This window comes from Falco cherrug, chromosome 11 (assembly GCF_023634085.1).
Source record: "Falco cherrug isolate bFalChe1 chromosome 11, bFalChe1.pri, whole genome shotgun sequence".
NCBI classification, from domain to species: Eukaryota; Metazoa; Chordata; class Aves; order Falconiformes; family Falconidae; genus Falco; species Falco cherrug.
This window is the reverse complement of record NC_073707.1, coordinates 33536897-33555184: the sequence shown is the minus strand read 5'-3', so window position 1 is coordinate 33555184 and position 18288 is coordinate 33536897. Positions and strand designations below refer to the sequence as shown.

General features: G+C 44.1%; 1 protein-coding gene across 19 annotated transcripts in view; it reads left to right on the top strand.

Annotated features, from left to right (window-relative positions):
- MED12L (mediator complex subunit 12L) overlaps positions 1-16695 on the top strand; it is a 150413-nt gene extending 133718 nt beyond the window's left edge. For 12 of the 19 annotated variants that reach the window (XM_055723948.1, XM_055723957.1, XM_055723960.1 and 9 more), the window contains 7 exons: positions 282-499; positions 7432-7521; positions 8146-8366; positions 10580-10736; positions 11593-11664; positions 15418-15499; positions 15937-16695. In XM_055723948.1, coding sequence (XP_055579923.1) covers positions 282-499; positions 7432-7521; positions 8146-8366; positions 10580-10736; positions 11593-11664; positions 15418-15499; positions 15937-15989 — 893 coding nt within the window. In that variant the 3' untranslated portion in view covers positions 15990-16695. Of the gene's footprint in view, positions 1-281; positions 500-7431; positions 7522-8145; positions 8367-10579; positions 10816-11592; positions 11666-15417; positions 15500-15936 lie in introns of those variants that run through there. The other 7 variants (XM_055723949.1, XM_055723956.1, XM_055723952.1 and 4 more) reach the window with 6 other exon arrangements.
- The last annotated feature ends 1593 nt before the right edge of the window (positions 16696-18288 follow it).

Genomic DNA, 18288 nt, shown 5'->3' with positions numbered 1-18288 from the left:
AGTCAAATGTTTTATGTGACATAGAACGTGCAACAGCCCATAGCCTTTCTGCTTTTCTTTCTCATTTACAAGTGGTAGTCCTCAAAGTTATTTTGCCTGTTCAATTTTTCAGGTCAGTAATACGGTTTAATCCAGTTCACTAGTGGTCTGCCTTTGCAGAGATAAATTTATCACCATTACTGTAGAGCTAACCAAATAGGGGCTGATGAATGAGCAGTGATCTGTACCAACAATGCTCTTACGAAGGCAGAGAACACATTTGTGTTTTGGGTGGTTTTTAGGTGGTTCCAGACTGGATCCGACAGGCTCCTTCGTTCCAACAAACACGAAGCAAGCCCTGTCGAACATGCTGCAGCGGCGCTCCGGCACCATGATGCAGCCCCCCTCTATCCATGCAATCACACCTCAGCAGCAGTTGCTCCAGATGAAACTCCTGCAGCAAGAACAGCAGCAGCAGCGGCTCCTCAGGCAGCAAGCACAGTCACGGTCTCTCCAACAGGTTTGTTCAAACCTCTGTCTGAAGAGCAGCACAGTGGTTTTTGCCTTCCCTGGGGGCTGCTTGCCCTGCACAGGTTTATGGAGTGGAGAGCCAGCTGGTATTTAGCCACTGCAGTAATTCCCCAAATATTGCTTAACCAGGACCATCTGCATTTAAACTTCATTTGCCCTTTGGTCCCTTAGTCCCTTCTATTTTTGCTGTGTTTCATAGAATCAGGTTTTCCTTCTGCTACTTGATGGTGTTCCCTGTTGTGTCACAGAGGCTTTCATAGTGGAATTGCATGGTGCTACATACCACTGAGCGACAAGTAAGCAGCAGAGGCACAGCAATGCTCTTCACAATGAAAAATCCAAGAGGTCTGGCAAGAGCCTTTTCCATACGTGTGTGCAGACAGATGCCCATGTTCTCTAGAAGTAGCTGCTACTTCTTCTAACACTTCGGCAGACTGCAGCTGCTGTACGCCAGACCGCACATGGCTGTTGCACAACACCCTTTGGCATCTGAGCTAGTTTTCAGAGTATGGCTATTGAATCGATGGTGCAAGAGCAACAAATTGGGTTTTGGATCCCAGATAATCAGCAATATGTGTACAGTAGTTGGTGGTAGACCCAGTAACTTTTCACCTGTTTGTCCTTCCGTACCCATTCTTACCCTCACTGCAGTATATATTACATTGCCTTTATGCTACCTTGCCTTCAAACTCCATGATGTATCCTCTTTGCTGAAAATAGGTTAATTTTTCAGCAAGTATCCTCGTAATTTCTGGTATGCTGTCTCTATTTTGTTACAGCTCCCTCCCTCATTATCCTTCTCATCCCTCTTTCAATGTCTGCTACAATGCATGCGAAGCCCTCTGTAGTGCTTAAATTGCTGATGGGCTACAGTAGTTTTATATGGGGCTGTTCATAATTGTGAAACCAGGGTTTCCCTATACGTGTGCTGTCTTCTACCTTACCAAAAAAAAAACCAAAACAAAACACCCAAGGCCCAAGGCCCCAAAGACTCTAGGTGTGTGTTTTATCTTGTCAGTGGTACAGTGGATATTAGATCCGTCGCTGCTGTCCTGTGGGCATTATGAGGTGCTGAGGATTTAGGTAACCTACATGTTAGGATACTGGGCTCTACAGTGAGCTATTGCCCCTTATTTAATAGAAACCCTGTAATATTTCTTACATTAGGCAGTATCTCACTATTTTAGTGTTGGGTTCAACTGGCTTTCAATTACTGTGATAGAATACAAGCTTAAATAAGAGCCTTGAGTAAACAAATAATGATCAGTACTTATGGCTAGATGGATCAAAAAGCAGTAAATGAAGATGTAAAATAACACATTTTCACATTTAAGGAATGCTGCTGTTTAACACTGTCACATTTAGAGGACAAAAAATGCTGTGTTTCCCTTTTGGTTTCAAACAGGGGCAGTAGCTGAGGTGTAAAGAACAATGGTTAACTTCTCCAAAGTGCTACATAAACAGGTTATCAGTATGGAAAATAAACTATCATGAAGGCATGAATCCATGACTAAATAAGATAATAAGGTGTCTTCAGTGAACTTTTTTCATAAGATTTGGAATGAACTTTTACAGTGTAAAAGCTGCAGTACAATTTGACAGGGTAGGTTCAGGTGCCTATTTCAGATAACGTATAACACGTGCTGGATGTTCATCAGTCAGTAGTTCCGTATCAGCCATGTTTTTATTTCAGCAATAAGTCAGTGTAAGTTAAACTGATGTAAACTAAGTCAAACCAGAGCCATCCAAACCCAGCTGTTGTTTCCCATTACTTGCACAGAGTGGTCTGCACAGCCAGGTCCTTCACGGCGTGCTGGGCAGTACCACAGATGGACACGTTGTTTTCCATCTGCTTCTAACATTCTGCCTTTCTGGATGTTTGGGGAGATTAGTTCATCCTGATATGTGAAAACTTTCACTGTAATGAAAGGAATGCACAATTCACCAGGCCATGCTTTTTGCTTTCCCTGTTGTCTACGTGTGAGCTGGCAATGCTGGCATCAGAGAAGCCCCTCCGAGGTCCCAGTGGCACTGGGACTTTGTGTGCTGCCTGGCACTATGACTGCCCCAGTGGGATGCCTGCCTGCATGCGTGCACGGTGTGCTCCTTCAGGAACACATCCCTGGGGAGCTTGTAGTTCTTCATGCAGCCCTGGATTTAGAGTAGAAAATGCTATCACAGTATAGAAGCCTGAAGGTAGTATTTGAAAACTTGGGAACAAGATGCTTTGTAAGCATTGCTACTGTGTGGTGTATGTTGTTGGGTAGAGCTTAAATAAGGAAGTTTCTGCAGCTGCTGAATGGAATTACCGACTCAGCTTGAAGTCACTGGCAGTGGTCTGGGCAGTTTTGTAAAGTCAGTCCAGGACTCCGCTCCTTAGCGCTGTGCCATACATGCTGTGCTCCTGGAAATGAATAGCTATGGTGCAAGGTCTTTAAGAGCAGGACTTGTTAAAAATTGTTTGAGTATTATGTATGGAATTGATAGGCTCCTGTGCATGGTAAGGAGTCCTTTCCACATTTAGTTTCTGTTCATAAATTTCATAAAAGTATTGAGGTTCATAAGCATAAAAAACATCTAAAAGGATCTTGTTAGCATTCCTAAACACCATCATTCTTTGAGTTACATACAGGTGAGCTCTATAAAGGTGCTGTACTGCTCCACTAACAATCCAAGCCTAATCGTGTATATTCTTTGTATTGTTTGCTATTTTCTCGCCTGTCCTTTTCCTTTAGGATGTCTGTAGCACTGCTGTATCCCTTCAGGATGGCTTTGACAACATAATGGTAACCACTCTGAGACCATGAACTTTTTATTTTTTCTTTTCTGGGTTTCTTTGAACACACAGGCTGCACACTTTGCTTTTGATGAGAATGATATGCTTTGGCACTCCTCTCACCTAGGTAGCGCAGTGGCTGCATGTGGGAAGGCTGTGAACATACTTGCTCACATAGAATATTTATTTTCTTACAAAAATTTACAATAACTATATTGTTGATCAGGTTTTTTTCCCTCTTCTGTTGTGCTTCTTGCTGTGAAAGATCAGGCTGGCTGCAAGATATGTCTGATGCCGTGTCCCTCTAAGCATGGTTTGTTTGTTCCCATTCTGCTGCCTTCTCACCGCTGCCGGTGGGGTCTGCTCCTCTCCGCGGCCGCCCACCGTAGCAGAACTAGCCTGTCCGATGAGCAGTAGGGGATGGAGCACACGCCCTTTTTGGCCAGCAAATGCCACCAGCACTTGAAGCGTTCATGGCATGGGCCCGTTCCCGCTGCAGTGGGACGCAGTTGTGCGGCTCAGTTCAGGCAGCGAGGGTCAGCTCCCCTGGCCCCGTGTGGGCTGCAGCTTCCAAAATACTTCTTGTCCCACCTGAGCACGACAGCGTACTGCCTGGTGGTCTGTTTCTGAGCTGTGGCAGGATGTGCAGTTATTAGTATAACTAATAGAATAATATTTTGTTACTTCCAAAGCAAGTAACAGGTAACACTTACCTGTTAAATTATTGTTTCATAGAATTCAGTTGTTTCTGGGGAAAACCAATAATGGCATGAACTTTCATCCCTAATGTCTGTGTTGGAAAGCTTTCCAGGTATTAATTAGAAAAGCAGGTTTAGAGTTAGTTTGCAGGACTTTTGCCCTGTCTTAAGGAAACTGCAATGTTGTTAAAAGCACTAATTGGAAAGACAATGCAAAATGTGTTTTTATAAAAGCTTTGCTGCTTACCCTGTTGTCCATATTTTACACATGTGCAATCGTTCCTGTTATTACTGATAGCATATCAGAATAGGGTACAGATCACCATGTTTGCAATTAATTGGGCACATCTAGATATGCAGCAAGTATACCATGAGGTCTCTCAAATCTATCATCATCATCATCTTATTTAAATAAGTGCTAGTGTTTTACTACCTACTTTCAAAGTCAGATTTGGTCAGATTTTGGTCAAGTCAGCCTACTCTGCCATGGCTGCTACAATCACTTTTGCCAGCCCCAGCACCACCTAGAAGAAAATTCCCTGCAAATACACAATGGACCCATATCTTAGCAGGAAAAAGCAGTACATTTTGCTTCAGTTTAGGGTGCATGTAGAACAAAGAGCACAGTGGTTATTACTGTAACATTGCATTAGCATTGAGTAAAAAGGTTTGGGTTTCTTCTTTTTTTGTTGTTGTTTTGGTTTGACGTGCATGCACAGTTCTGGCTTGCAGCAATTGGCTCGCATGTTTGGTTAACTCTTTACTGAATTATGCCTGGAGGGAGAAGTACCCCTTTGAATTTAGCAACATCTGCTGTTGCTGCTCAGGAATGCAGTGCTCTCTCACAATGCAGGAGATTGCTTGGTGGCCATGTGCTGCCATGGAATAAACCGGTCTGTTCCCTACCTAACGAACAGCTTTTTGCTTACCTTTCACACTTGGGTTTGCGTGTGGTGCTTGCCTGGCCTGGGCAGTGAAGCCTGCAGTACGGGCATGCTGCTCTCGAGTCACACGCCCTGCCGGCCCCGCTGCTTCGTGTGCACTTCAGGCGGTGGCAAAAAGGTCAGTGACAAAACTCACTTGTGGGTTTCTGCCCACTGTGTATTGCTGGGATCACGCAGCTGCTTATTTAGTATTTTTCTTACAGAATTAGGGCCTAATGCAGTTTCCATTGATACAACTTCCACTGACTTTGGACGAACACTTTACGCTGCATAGACCCGAGTGGACAAACTTTGCTCTTGGGTGCACCAGGTTAGCTGCCACTGAGAGAAACAAAAGGACAGCAGACGGAGCCCCGCTCTGCACACCAGCCCGGCAGAACCCACACGGGGGCTTGTATCACTGGGGAGAAGAGCTTAAGGCTACTTCTTTTTTTCTAGAAATCAGTCATGGCTTTATCAGATTTCACCTTTGGGTGACTTGAGGTTACATCTTGATCTATCCTGTGATTGGCACCTTAAGGAAAAGTTTCAGAAGCAATTTTCTTGGGAGAAATTCTTGTTCTTTTTTTGTTTTTCTTCTTTTGCCTCCGTTTAAAAAAAAGAAAAAAAAACTGAAGTGCTTGAATACCTTCCCCCTGTATTTGGCTGACACTGGGTTTATGTGCATCCCACCTGCCAGATGTATGTGCTGTTCAGCCTTTGAGTTCCTCACCTTCCAGGTGGTGGTTTTGAGAGCTCCACATCTGATTTTACAGATTTTTTCCAGATAAATGTAATTTTGTCTGAACTTTTGTCAGGCCTGACAGATGTTACTCTGTTAGCACCTTCTATACTCCCTAATTTGTTTTTAGGAATTTTCCACAAGATATTGGCTTGGTTTTAAAACAAATTCTTAGTGTAGCTTCTGCCTCCTTGGCATAGCCTGTGGTATCTGAGCTTCCTGCTGCCTTGTCTGCACCTTTGTAACCCCTTTAGCTGTGGTTCCAGAGGCTGGCACGCAGCCTGGCTAGGTCAGTCTCTTCTGTTTGCTTTTAAAAGAAGGGAAGGTATGAAAAAAATTGAGTATGTGACAGCCCTGTGGCAGCTTTGCCCCTGGTTTTGCATCTTGCCCTTGACCCCTTCTGTCTGTTCTCTACCCAGAGCACAGGGCAGTTAATCCAGCCCCGGTCACAGCTGTCTGTATCTCCTGGGGCCAGATCAGTTGAAGCTGGAACACTTTCTCTCTACTGTACTGCTTCTCCCAGCGGTTCCCGTTCACAATAGGTAGCTCTGCTTGTTTCCCAGGTCTGTCAATGAGGATGCATGTATTTTTAAGCTCAATGCAAAATAACAGCTGAACTGCAGGACGGCTGGTTGTGCTTACAGACTTGCCAACAGTTGGTACAGTTACCACTGAAGGGCTGGGAGCAGATAAAGGAGGAGAGTTCCAATGGTGCTTGGGTATTTTGTCCTGTGGGAGATTATTTTTTCCACCAGGTAGCCCTGATTGTCATGTTGCTGCTTGCAGTGTGTTCTTAAAGTCACTTTTAGCCTTGAATTATAATACATCTCTGTAAGGATAGCCTGGTTAAAATGGTGAAGGCTTTGTTGGAGGGCTTGGGGTTTTTGTTAGTTTTTTGTGGTGAACAGTGCAACTACAGGGAAGGAGCATCACGCCTTCCAGCTCGTGTCTGCTACTGAGCTTCGTTTGAGTAGAATGGCTTTCAGAGTGATCAAGTGCAGCTGTGCAGCATCACAATTGCACGGAAAATACACAGACTTGATTGTATCCTTGGCAAATTCTCATTCACCATTTTTATTACAATCTTGGTCCTGAAATTAAGTCGAACATTTTATTTTTTCCTGGTGCTGCAAAACATGCTAATGCATTTATAGTTCAAATCTTTAAGTGAGTTGCCATTAATTGGGCATAAATATTGAGGCAATTTGAAGTGAACAAACAAGGCTGTCTGCTGATCACAAATACAGAGTGTGTTTCCAAGCTGTACTGCTTGGGAGCTGGAGATGCTTGCTTATCCATTTATCATACTGGTATTTTGTATGTCGTCATAAAATTTGCTAATCAGCATTTTGCGTGCTTCATCAGGGGAAAGCTAGTAATTAGCCTGAGAAAGATATCAACTGTGTATTTATACTAGAGATAATAATTCACTCTAAGCTTCCTGTATAATTTAATGTACTGTCTTCAAGACAGGTAGAATGTTTTTTTCTAATCCTTTGCAAAACCCCATTTTTAAGTGTGTTGGCAGGACTGTTCAGCAAATGGCTGTTTCTTCACGGCTGCAGTGTTACAGTAGTGTCAGACATCAGACAGCAGTCAATTCTTCCATCTCCCTGTGAGTAAATACAGTTCAGCAGTTTGGCACTGAGCAGCGGTGCTGTCTTGAAGGAAGCGATCAAGTCTCTCCATGACTTTTTAGGACACAATTTGGTGGGTTCTGTGTCCAGAACTGGACTTGTTTGGGGTGCAGAGGCTGTATCTGATGGGTTATGTGTCTTTCAGGGTCAGCCAATGGACCAAGCTGCTATTTTCACTCCGCAAGTTCGACCACCGTCTCAGCTTCCACAGTACCCAGGGTTACAGCAAGCACAGGTACTGCATCACTCCCATGGAGCATCTGCATAAAAATACTTTTAAACAGCCCCCAGCCTGCTTTTCTGTGCTTGGGATGTGCCTCGTGCAGGTGACCGAGGGTAATGGTGGGGCCTCCTTCTAGGATGCTTGTGGTCTCTGCATGCTTTGGCTTTTAAACATTTTTAATGTGGTTGCTTCCTAATTTTTCCTAATGTTGTTGCTGGTAAAGGCAAGTGTACTTCAGTGTTAAGCCTGAAATACGAGCAATGTCAGGTGAGATACCAGTAACTCTTGTTATGTCGTGGTCATTCTGGTACTGGGGATTTTGTGGGGGGAGGAGGAGATGGAGCTGTGGAGCAGAGCCCCACTGGTGCTCGGGGCCTGTCGGGGAAGGGTGAGCATGGTGCAAATGCCATCCTGCTGCCTGTGACCACGCTGCAGCTGCCTGAACCCGCAGGGACGTGGGGTACAGGCAGCGTGGGGGCTGGCAGGTCGGGGCATGGGTACAGCTCTGCGTCTCACTGACTTGCCTCTGGTTGCCCAAGCTTGGGCTGTTTGATAACGTCTGTCTCTTTCTTTTACAGTTAAGCTAAGTTACATACAGGCACAGTGGAGTTACTGGTCTGTCCCTTCTCCCTGCAGAGCATGCCTCACGGATACACAATGTACAGCACTCAGATGCCTTTGCAGCAGCAGCAGCCTGCAGGTGTAGTGCTCTCCCCCAGCTACAACCCCCGAGCATATTCAGCAGCTCATTCCAGCCCCGTGCTGATGGAGAGGCTGCGGCAGATGCAACAGCAGCCCAGCGGATATATTCAACAGCAGGCTGCTGCATATATCCAGCCTTTGACAGGCACTCAGCGGTGAGCCTCTGCAGCTCTCGTAACTGGTAACATGCAGGATTTTCATGGCAATTTTGTTTAAAGGTCTGAGGCTTTATTTCAAATAAAGTGTATTAATCAAAATGAGGTTAAAGTTGGGTCTAATTAGCAATAAATATGCCTTTCTCTCCGATCTCCCCCTGGTTTTTCCCTCATTTAATTTTTATTTTAAGTTAGTCTTGGCACATATTGTAGCCCAGTTGTCCTGTGTGTTTGTAGAACATAAAAATTAATTTAAAGACAGCTGTTGGGTCTTATTTCACTACACACACAGATACGGTATCCATATTATGCAAACGTGTGTGGTTTTAAACAAAAAATACTCCAGGTTCACCAAAGAGTCTCTAGTCAAGAAAACACAAGACTAACTTGGTAGTTTTAACTAGCAATAGACAAATGAATTTTTTGCTAAGCCTGAATAGACTAAATTGATTTTGGTTTGGAGGTGCAGCTAAGTTGCAATGCCTGTGAGAAAGAGGAAATATTAATTGTTAAAGAAATGTAATGAAGCAGAAGGAAAATTAAGCAGGAAAGAAATCTATAAAAGGGAGTGTCACAGAGTAAACAAGGTAGAAAACTGGTGTTTCCAATGATGGTCTTGAATCAGATTATTTTTTTTCTAACACTTTAGCGTAGTCCAGTGTAGAGGAATGAAGCTGGGTTAATTATAATTGATAATATACAACCGTGGGCTGGCTTCAGGGTTGGCTGATGTAGACAAGGTGCAGCTGTGGCTGTTCTGTTAAGTGGTTGGGCAGCCAGTGAAGAGGGAGATGGAAGAAGCAGAGAGAAGGGAAGAGAGAACGTGTGCTCTGGATGAGGAGAGACTAGGAGAGGGCAGCAGAGGGACTGTCATGAAGAGTGTGTTGGTATGTGATGGTAAAAGACCTTGTTGCAGCTGGCTGGTTTTGGGAGTGCTGCGACAGTCCAGCTCTGCTCTTAACCGAATCAGAAATTTTATCACTTTTAATTTCCACTTCAAATAGATGTAGAGTGACTCCCCAAAACACAGGCTTAAATTAAAGAGGGAGTTGGGGGGTGGGGAACAGTCGAAATTTGCAAGGTGTGCCTCTGCACGCACTGCCCATCCGCAGCCGTGATGGGGTACCTGTGCAGCACAGCGCTCACCCCATCTGTGAGCTCGTTGAAGCAGCACAGCTGCGCGTAGGCATCAGTCATCACGAGGTGGTCTGGCTGCCAGAACTGCAGTCCTGTCTCACTGTTCCTGTGTAACTTATCCTGGAGTGCCGCTGATGTGCTCAGTTACCAAGTAGAGATGCTATTCTTTCTCTGCTTCAGCTCTAATTTGATCCCAAAACTAAAATCTCCTTTAGATGCTAAGTTCAGGTGTACTTAAATGACTTGCTAATCAATTGCTGTATTTATTGAAGTTGGTGCTTATATATTGAATTATAACATTATATTGTTATATTTAATGAAGTCGGCGCTTCTGGGATTGTGAATGTTACTGTATATTCTGCTGGTTCCTTAACTTCTGTTAAATTCTTGCAAGTCCGGATGTCTGAAGAATATGCTCAATTATGGATAGGGTTGCACCTCTTCAGAAAGTTTGGCCTTGGCTTGGTTGACAGCCTTGTAGTAAAGCTTACAGGGTGCCTTGGGTTAGGAATAAAGCTGCTAACGTGGACCGCCTTGGCTTTACTGAGTTTTAAACAGCTAAGCTAAATTATGAGCTAGCTAGCTGGCATGTTTTCCCCATGTATATCTTTCTGCTTTGTCAATGTTAAATTACTCCCATAACATCCTAAGAAAGCACTTTCTTGGTGTGGTTTTTTTAGTATTTTAGAAAGTAAAAAGACCACCTCATGATGACCAATTCTAAATTCATCGTAATGAGATCTTTCGGTCTGGAGAACATTTTGGTGCTTATGTGGAATTCTTGCTTGAATTGTAGAAACTCATCACTCTTCCTAATAAAACAAGAGTTGAATGCTTGGATCTGTTTCTGTTTAGAGGAACATGTTATTACCTTCATCAGTTACCAGGCAATGGTGTGGTACAGCTTCTATCATGGAATATTTTTCAAAGCATTCCTGTTTGGAAATGTATTTTTCCTGTAGAATGTAATGTCTTTTAGATCTATGGAAGCCTAGTGTCACAGCTTACAGTTGAGTACTCCTAGAGTAACTTGTGCTCTGTCTGTAAATAATCTGTTATTTTTTTCCTCTGACCAGACTCAGCCATCAGCCTTTGCAGCCAAATTCCCTGGTTGGAGGGGGACTGGACAGTGCATCGACTGCGGGTCCCCACCCAACCCTGAATTCAGTGCAGCTGCCTCCGGAGTCGGTGAGACAGAGACAGCAGCAGATGCGACAGCAGAGGCTCTTCCAGGTGAGGGACTCGGCTGTGTCAGAGGCAAAGGGTGTCTCAGTGCAGGGAGGGAGTGTAAGCATCACCATGCCAGGTGGTGGGGTTATGTGCTCGCTTTGCACATGTCTTCAAGTCTAGAGCAGCAGAGCCTGGTGATATAAACCCGAACTGCTTTTACCTGAGTGCAATAATTCAGTTTACATTTGGGGCTTCCAAAGGAGAGCTCTGGATGTAGAAGTAAAATTCAGTACTTCCATTGTTTCGAGATTGTAGAATGCCTCTGGGGAAGCTAAATCTGAGAATGGCCTGGCAGACTGTGAGACCAAAGCAGTGGTTCTGCTCTGGCTTTATAATGTATACCAGAATTAAATCAAAGGGCTTGCTGCCCATCTGGCCTATTTCCTATATTTTGATGATATATTTTTAATTTGGAGAGAATTGTCAGTGTATCAGCTAAATACGTAGGGTTGGGCACAGAGGAAGTAAATTACATTAAAAATCCTTCCCATGGCCTTCTGATTATTCAAATTATTTTTTCAAATTATGTTTGCATTTTAATGCAATTACTATCTGTGCCAGTTCTTGTGGAATGATAATGTATTCTATCAAAATATCTTGATGTTGTAGTAAATTAAGTGTACCGACTTTTGAGTTTTTGTCTATTAACAATGCTCCCCATCAGCCTTGATGTGGCTGGTGCAGGAAGTGGAGAGCTGTGAGGCCTCTCCCAAATGGGGCCTTCAGTAACCGGTGCAGCAAGCCAGCCCTGATCCTGTGCTGGAAATCACTCCTGAAAAGCCATCCTGCTTGGCTCGCAGTCGCTCCCCGAGGCAGCGTGTGTCGTCTCACCATTGCTTCAATGCCCATCTTCTTTCAGTTGCAGCAGCAGCAGCAGCCAGGGCAGCAGCAGGCGCTTGGTCTCCAGCCCGTGCAGCCGCAGCAGCCTTTGGTAAGCAGAGGTGGCTGCCAGGTGCTCCGGGAGGTGCCAGGGTAGCGATGGGGGTGGGTTTGGTCGCTTCCCGAGGCGGGTGGTGTGGCAGTCTGGGGAGAGGGTTTGTGTAAGCTTCCCGGTATCAGCCTCCTAGTGTATCCAGGTAGTGCCTGGCAGGCTCCAAGCGTGGGCAGAGGAAAACTGCACCTGTCCGCAGGAGACCACGCAACTGTGTCCGTCTCGCCAAAACGTGGCAAGAGGTGGGTCACGCATGCGCTGAGGTGTCGCTGGGGGTGACCTTGCCTGCCGACCCTCTGATGGGGAGGCAAGTGAACACTGGCTGTGGCAAGGAGGGCTCATGCACTGCCCTGCTGGACCCTCAGTGCCTCTGCAGCAATGCACTGCAGTTTGCTGTTCAGAGATGCTCCTTCCAGGACCGGAGTACACACTGCCTCCTGCACTTCCATGGTTCATTCACCAATTCAGTCAAAACTGACGCCAAAGTTGGGCCAATGACGGCACATTGTTTTGGGCAAAAAAGAGATTTGTGTGTGTGTGTAGGAAAAGTTCATTCTAACATATCTTTTTGATGTTACACTTCGTGGTATTGATTTAAAACTAATGGTTAATTTGCCAACAATACAAATAACCACCCATAGCAGTTCTTTTGAGAATTACTTGGGGATATAGTTAAAAAATGGGTACTGGTGCGGTTCTGATTCTTTTCCATCACCAGTGAATAAGACTGCCCAGACAAATTGCCTTAAATTTCTTTGTGCAAATTCAGAGGCGGGGAAATAATGAGGTGCTTTAAAGTCATCTTCAGTCTTACTCCTACTGCAGCATAAATACATGACTATTTTGAAAACCTGATACAGAACCAAGTAAACCCCGCTGAAAAGTCAGGGTTCTTTCATCCTGGGGGTGTACAGATACCTGTTAGTAGTCCCAGAGCAGCAGGTGAAAGTAAATTAACGCCTTACTGCCACCGGAATTAATTCTTCCTGTTTATGCTTGCTGTGCTATGCACTTTTATGAGAGTTATCCTAGTTAATATATCATAGTAATAATTAATAGCCCTTGCTATCTTTAAAAATTTAAACTTGATGAGAAGTCTGTAGCTGTTGCATATAAATTGGTGGATTTTTTTGTCTCTGTAATGTTTTGAAGTGAAAGCAGGATCACGTACACAACTGATGCTAGTTGTGGAACTAGTTTTTGATGTGACACTGAGAAAAGCACTCACTTGGAAATGTAGGGTGCTGATTCTTGGCATTTCTCTGCGCCGTGTCTGTGCAAGCATCCACGCTTGCTCTGCTCTCTCTGGTGTCGGCTGCGGCCGCTGGTGGCTCTGCCACTGCTGGGCTCCCAGCCCTGCCTGAGGTCACATCACGGGTGGCTGTCGGTGACTTTGGGCCTTCGATTTCTCGGTTGTACTGCTAACTGGCTGGGGAAGAAATGGGTTTCATTGTTTGAAGATCCTTTTAAATTAAATCGTTAGTCATAAAACAGAGCTGCCTGAAGACAGCTGTGCAAACAAAATCGCTTCTGAGACATTCCTGTATGCTGAATTGGAGCTTTTTATCGTTTAGGTAATGATCTTACCAAATCACTATCACTACCCAGTATTTTTTATGAATAGTGAATGTATAATGTCATTATGCTTGTTTCCTGTATTTGGGCAATTCTTCCAGGCATATTTAGGGTAGGTGAGGATAACTAGAAAAAGTTTGCTGTAGAAAAATGGAGAAAATAACAGTAATGCTGAAATAGCTACCTTCTGAGTTTAAAAGCATTAATCAGTGTGATCTGATAGAGAAACTCTGAGGTGTGGCTTGTAAGTGCAAGAGTAAGGATAAATGAAAGACATTTATCTGACAGCTATTGAAAGATAATTTGCATTCATTTTTGAGTTTTTCTTAAAGTGTTTATGTCAAGAACAAACAACATGTGTGAGAGAGTCGCAGAGAGTGAGCACCTGCCTGGCTGCAAGCTCCTCTCCCAGCACTTAGCACAGCAGAAGGCTTTCTGTGTGTTGGTTTCATGTCCCCAGGAAACCCTGGTGTGGTTAATGTTTTTTACTAAAGTCAGCATTTACTCAGGACTGTTAGCCAGAAGATTACACAACGTATTTTAAGTACAGGATTTGGTTTCAGAAAGGAAAAAGATGCTGAAGTCTTGTAAAACATCGCAACTCCCTTCATTAAGCAAAAGGTTTCACTGAAACAAAGCACAGGCATTTTCTGTAGCGCCTATGATGTTGTTAGAGTATTGAATAACTCCATTTTTATTCAGCACACCAAGTTTTCAAACTGGTAAGGTGTATTGTGTATCCTTCTGCAGAAGCAGAAAAAAAAAATCACTTAATTAGAAGCACATGCATTTTCATCAAATCTAATGAGAAGGAAAGTTGCAGGACTTGGGAAACAGAGCTCGGAGGCCTTGAGAGGAAGACACAGTAAATGGTGAAGGCTTGGTTCAGTTTGTGCTTGCTGGCATAGCAGTACCTCATTCATCACTATTTCCCTCCCAGGAGTAGCTAGGTATGCGGGAGCTGTGCCGTCAGCTGTCTGTCCTCAGGAGTCTCTGATCGCTGGTGCGCAGGCATTGTTCTTTCATACAGGTGATGCATTTTTCCAAGTGAAGAAAATGCTGCTGGTATACGCAGACCTTTGGCACCAGCAGTGTCCATCCCACTGGGGTACACACGCAGGCAGTCTGTGGCAGGTCTGTCTGTCCTAATGCAGTAGTGTGGTGTGTAATATATTCCATGCTCTGACATAAATGTGGATGATCAACAAAAGTTGTTAATAGAGAATGATTTTTTTTTTTTCCTGAGTGACAGCCAGAGGTGTGGAAAGCAAAGTGGGTGCTCGTTCTCCTACCCATCCTTACCTGAACGATAGCCTTCGTGGGTCAGTAAATAGGCTGCCAATATGTGAGAGTCGGTACATTTACACCGAATACTTTCCAAGTGATTGAAGTCATGATTTAATTTAGTAACAGCAGATCTCTTTGGCGGCTTTTTGTGTCTAATCCTTTTGTGCTGAATGCCATGGGCAGGAAGGTCCTTGTCTCAGTCCTGGTGGGCCTTGGGTAGGGAACAGAAGGATGATGATTTTGCTCTGTGGAGGAGTTGGCCCAGCTGGCTGGGCATTGATCTGTCTCCACTTCGGCTGGAGCCAAGAGTTGTGCGCAGCTCCCACCCTGCAGCAGGCGTGCAGCAAAGTGAGCAGCCTGTGCTTTCTGCTTACCCTGCTTTTTATCTGAAGAGCCGTTGCCCTGGGGAAAAAACTTTTCTAGAAGCTTCTTTTGACTATTATGCTTCAACTGCATGTGTTTAAAAATGCTGAAAAGGCTGTCTGTTTTGAGTTGCAGTTTTGATTTGCCTTGTCTTTGAGCAGTGCAGACAGTAAAGCAGCTGAGAGTGACTTGTAGGATGAAAACTGGCCTCTCCAGGGGTGGGAAAGCCAGAGACTGACTCTGTCCCTTGCGTGCAGCTGGGCATGGGTGGTACCTGTAACCCAGCTGGAAATGTGCAGGATTTCAGGGGGGTGAAGGGAACAAATGCTCTCAAAGTTCGAAGCCTGTTCCATGTGACCTTGCTGTGCTGTTAGAATCCATTGGGACCTGCTGCAGAGGCCGGCCTGCCCACCTTCTGCCCCCTCCCCAGCTCCAGCAGCAGCTGACGGGGTGGCACAAGCTGCAGGCTCACCTGGCACGGCACGCACACTCTGCCTGTTTCTTTCACCTTTCATGTTTCTTTCACAGTTTCCGAGGCAAGGCTTACAGCAGACGCAGCAGCAACAACAGACGGCAGCGCTGGTCAGGCAGCTCCAGAAGCAGCTCTCCAGTAAGTGTGTGTGTGTAGATGTACATACGTATATTTGAATATGGAATTATTTTTCTGGAGATGTGCTGCCATATATACTTGTAAGTAGTTTACCTGATGACAGTTGTCTGCCGGTCCCAGTAGTGATGTAATACCAAAATTCTCGTGCTGGTGCATCCCACGAGTTTCTGTTGGTCACCAGAGAAGCCTGAGTCACTGCAGCACTGGGGCTGGTGGGCCAGTGGGCCAGTTGCCGTTTGCTGCATGTTTCCTCCCTGGCTTCTGCAGTCGTGCTGCAGGGAAAGTCCCCAAGGAAACACGCGCATCTTGCATGCGTTGGGTACATAAGGGACTGTACCGAGTGTTGTTTGCTACTGCTGCATGAAACAGGTATTTTTCTGTATTTCTGTGGAGTACAGCCGTAAGGCACAAACACTTCCCTTTGCTTTATCAACCAGGTAACCAGCCACAACAAGGAGTAAACCAGTATGGGCATCCGTCACACTTCTAAAGCAGAGATGGAAGGGAGATGTAATGTTATGTTTGCACTGAAGAAGAGAACATTCAAAACACAATGCACTAGTTATTGCTAGAAAGCAGACTTTAGTTTTCTTCTCTTATTATTTCAGTAATTATTTTTTGTGCTGCAGTTGATGTGAATATGTAACAAGGTGGGATTTTTGCATTTGGGGATTTTTTTTTTTGTGTTTAACTAGATTTAAATATATGGACTTGTGGGCCTATTTGAAGAATGTTATTGCAGATTTTATGAATTTGGTGCTTTTTAGGTCCTGTTACTTTTAAAGAAGACAAAGAATGCTGGATTCATTTATTTGTGGGAAACACTTTTTTTTTTTATCCTTGTTTTTTGTTTGGTTGGGTTTTGTTTGTTTTGGTTTTGTTGTGGTTTTGGGTTTTTTTAGAAGAACTGCACTGGACCAAACTACTGAACTGAAAGGCACTTCCAATTCTGGCATAGAAGTTAATTTGTTCATTAAAATGTTCACCTCCTCCTTTGTTGGTAGAACAAGCATCAATATAAATTTTTATTTGACTGTAATTTTCATATGCACTTTATAAAATTCGTTTAAAGTACCAATTATCTCTTGCTCTTATTGTGGTAAGAAGGTGCTGAAGTGGGTCTATTGCTTGTATTAGAACTTCTTAAAGTTTATATTAAAAGCCACAATGTAATGTTAATAAACCTACTAGAAGTAGCAGTGTTTCATATTTGGTGTTTTTAATATAAAGTTCACTGGTGATTGATTCTAAAGGAGCGCATGACATAGTAATGAGGCTCCAACAGTCAGCGGGTTTTGCTCCGTTTCCTGAGGGAAGTCTCTGGCTCCCAGTGAAGCCTCATGGGAAGCGAATCTCTCTGTCTCACTTGGTGCCTCCAGTAACAAACCTCTTACCAGCTTTCACACAGCGAGGGGGGGAAATGTGCCAAAGGCGCCTCTGCGATGGCAGCAGTTCTGTAGCTGAAGCTGCCCTAGATGAGTTATTCCCGTTACCTGTCTCTGCTACTGATGTTGTACGGTAAGTATTGCACATTCCGCATTTGAGTCTTGACAGCTGGGTGACTTTCAGTGGTGTAAGGTATTATGTATTATCAGCTGACTGCAAAACCACAAGTAAACTGTAAATCAAAATTACCACAAATAAATCATTATTATTCAAACCTGTGCAAATATATCATTTTGCTGGTATTAGAGTTGAAAAAACACGATAAATTTATTACTATTTATGTAATGTAGGAGTTAAGTCTATATGATTATTTTTTTTAAATGCATTCATTTTGGAAGTGGAACACAGACTACATTTAAAATACACATAGGATTATTTTTTCTCTACTTTGTATTAACTCAATTTGCTTAGTTTACCATACAAAGCATTTATAGATGGTATTGCAGCCAGGTGTTCTGTGGGGAGGGGAGAAGACTGCACTGCACAAGCTCCGAGGACTGGGGAGGCAGTACAGCCAGCTCCACTGGCTACACTACACTACATGGAAATCTGTAGAAAAGTAGATTTTGGCTGACTTTTACAATAGTCGGGTAAGTCCTATGTAAACATTGCTTCTGATCAGTTTTTTTAAGGAGATTTTCTGTTCTTCACAGTAGCTAAAGCTATTACAGATATTAACCAGTGAAATTCATATTGTCAAACCATTGCAGTGCTACTACATCAACACTGTGCAAGGAGGGAACAAGTGCACAGCAAAATGTGTGTGTTGACATCAGGAAATGATCAAAGCTGCATAAAAGCAATCAAGGCTGAGGTTATAGTCTTAAATAAAAAAAATCAAAAAATTCCCCAGGCTGATTGTGATGTGGTTAAATGAGGTAGAATTTCCATTTAGCTCTTTGTACTTGAATACTTTCTCACTGAGCTCATCAGCTGCTGCCAAGAGATGGTACTGCAGGCGGTTCAGATGCTGCTGTCACGTTAACGCTGAGGAGTTGCATTGCAGACCCTTCTTGTAAGTGGCATCTCACAGATGTGCTACCGTGCTAGGATTTCTTTGATTATTTTAAATCATGTAAAGAGCTGGAATTGTTCATGAGGCAGGGCGTGGTTACAGAACCCTTTGTACATCCATCAGGCTTTCTCTAACGGATGAAGAGACTGCTCTCTTCCCACAGTCCTGGCTTCAGCTGTGCCATCCCTGGTCCACTCCAGCAGGACTGGGCCATGCTGGGCACTGCTGGCTGCGGTGTAGGGACAGTGCCCTTTCTTCTACAAGACACAGAGATCCTGGATTTGCAGATTTAAAGGGAAAGGCTGCATTACATCTATGCACCCCTCTG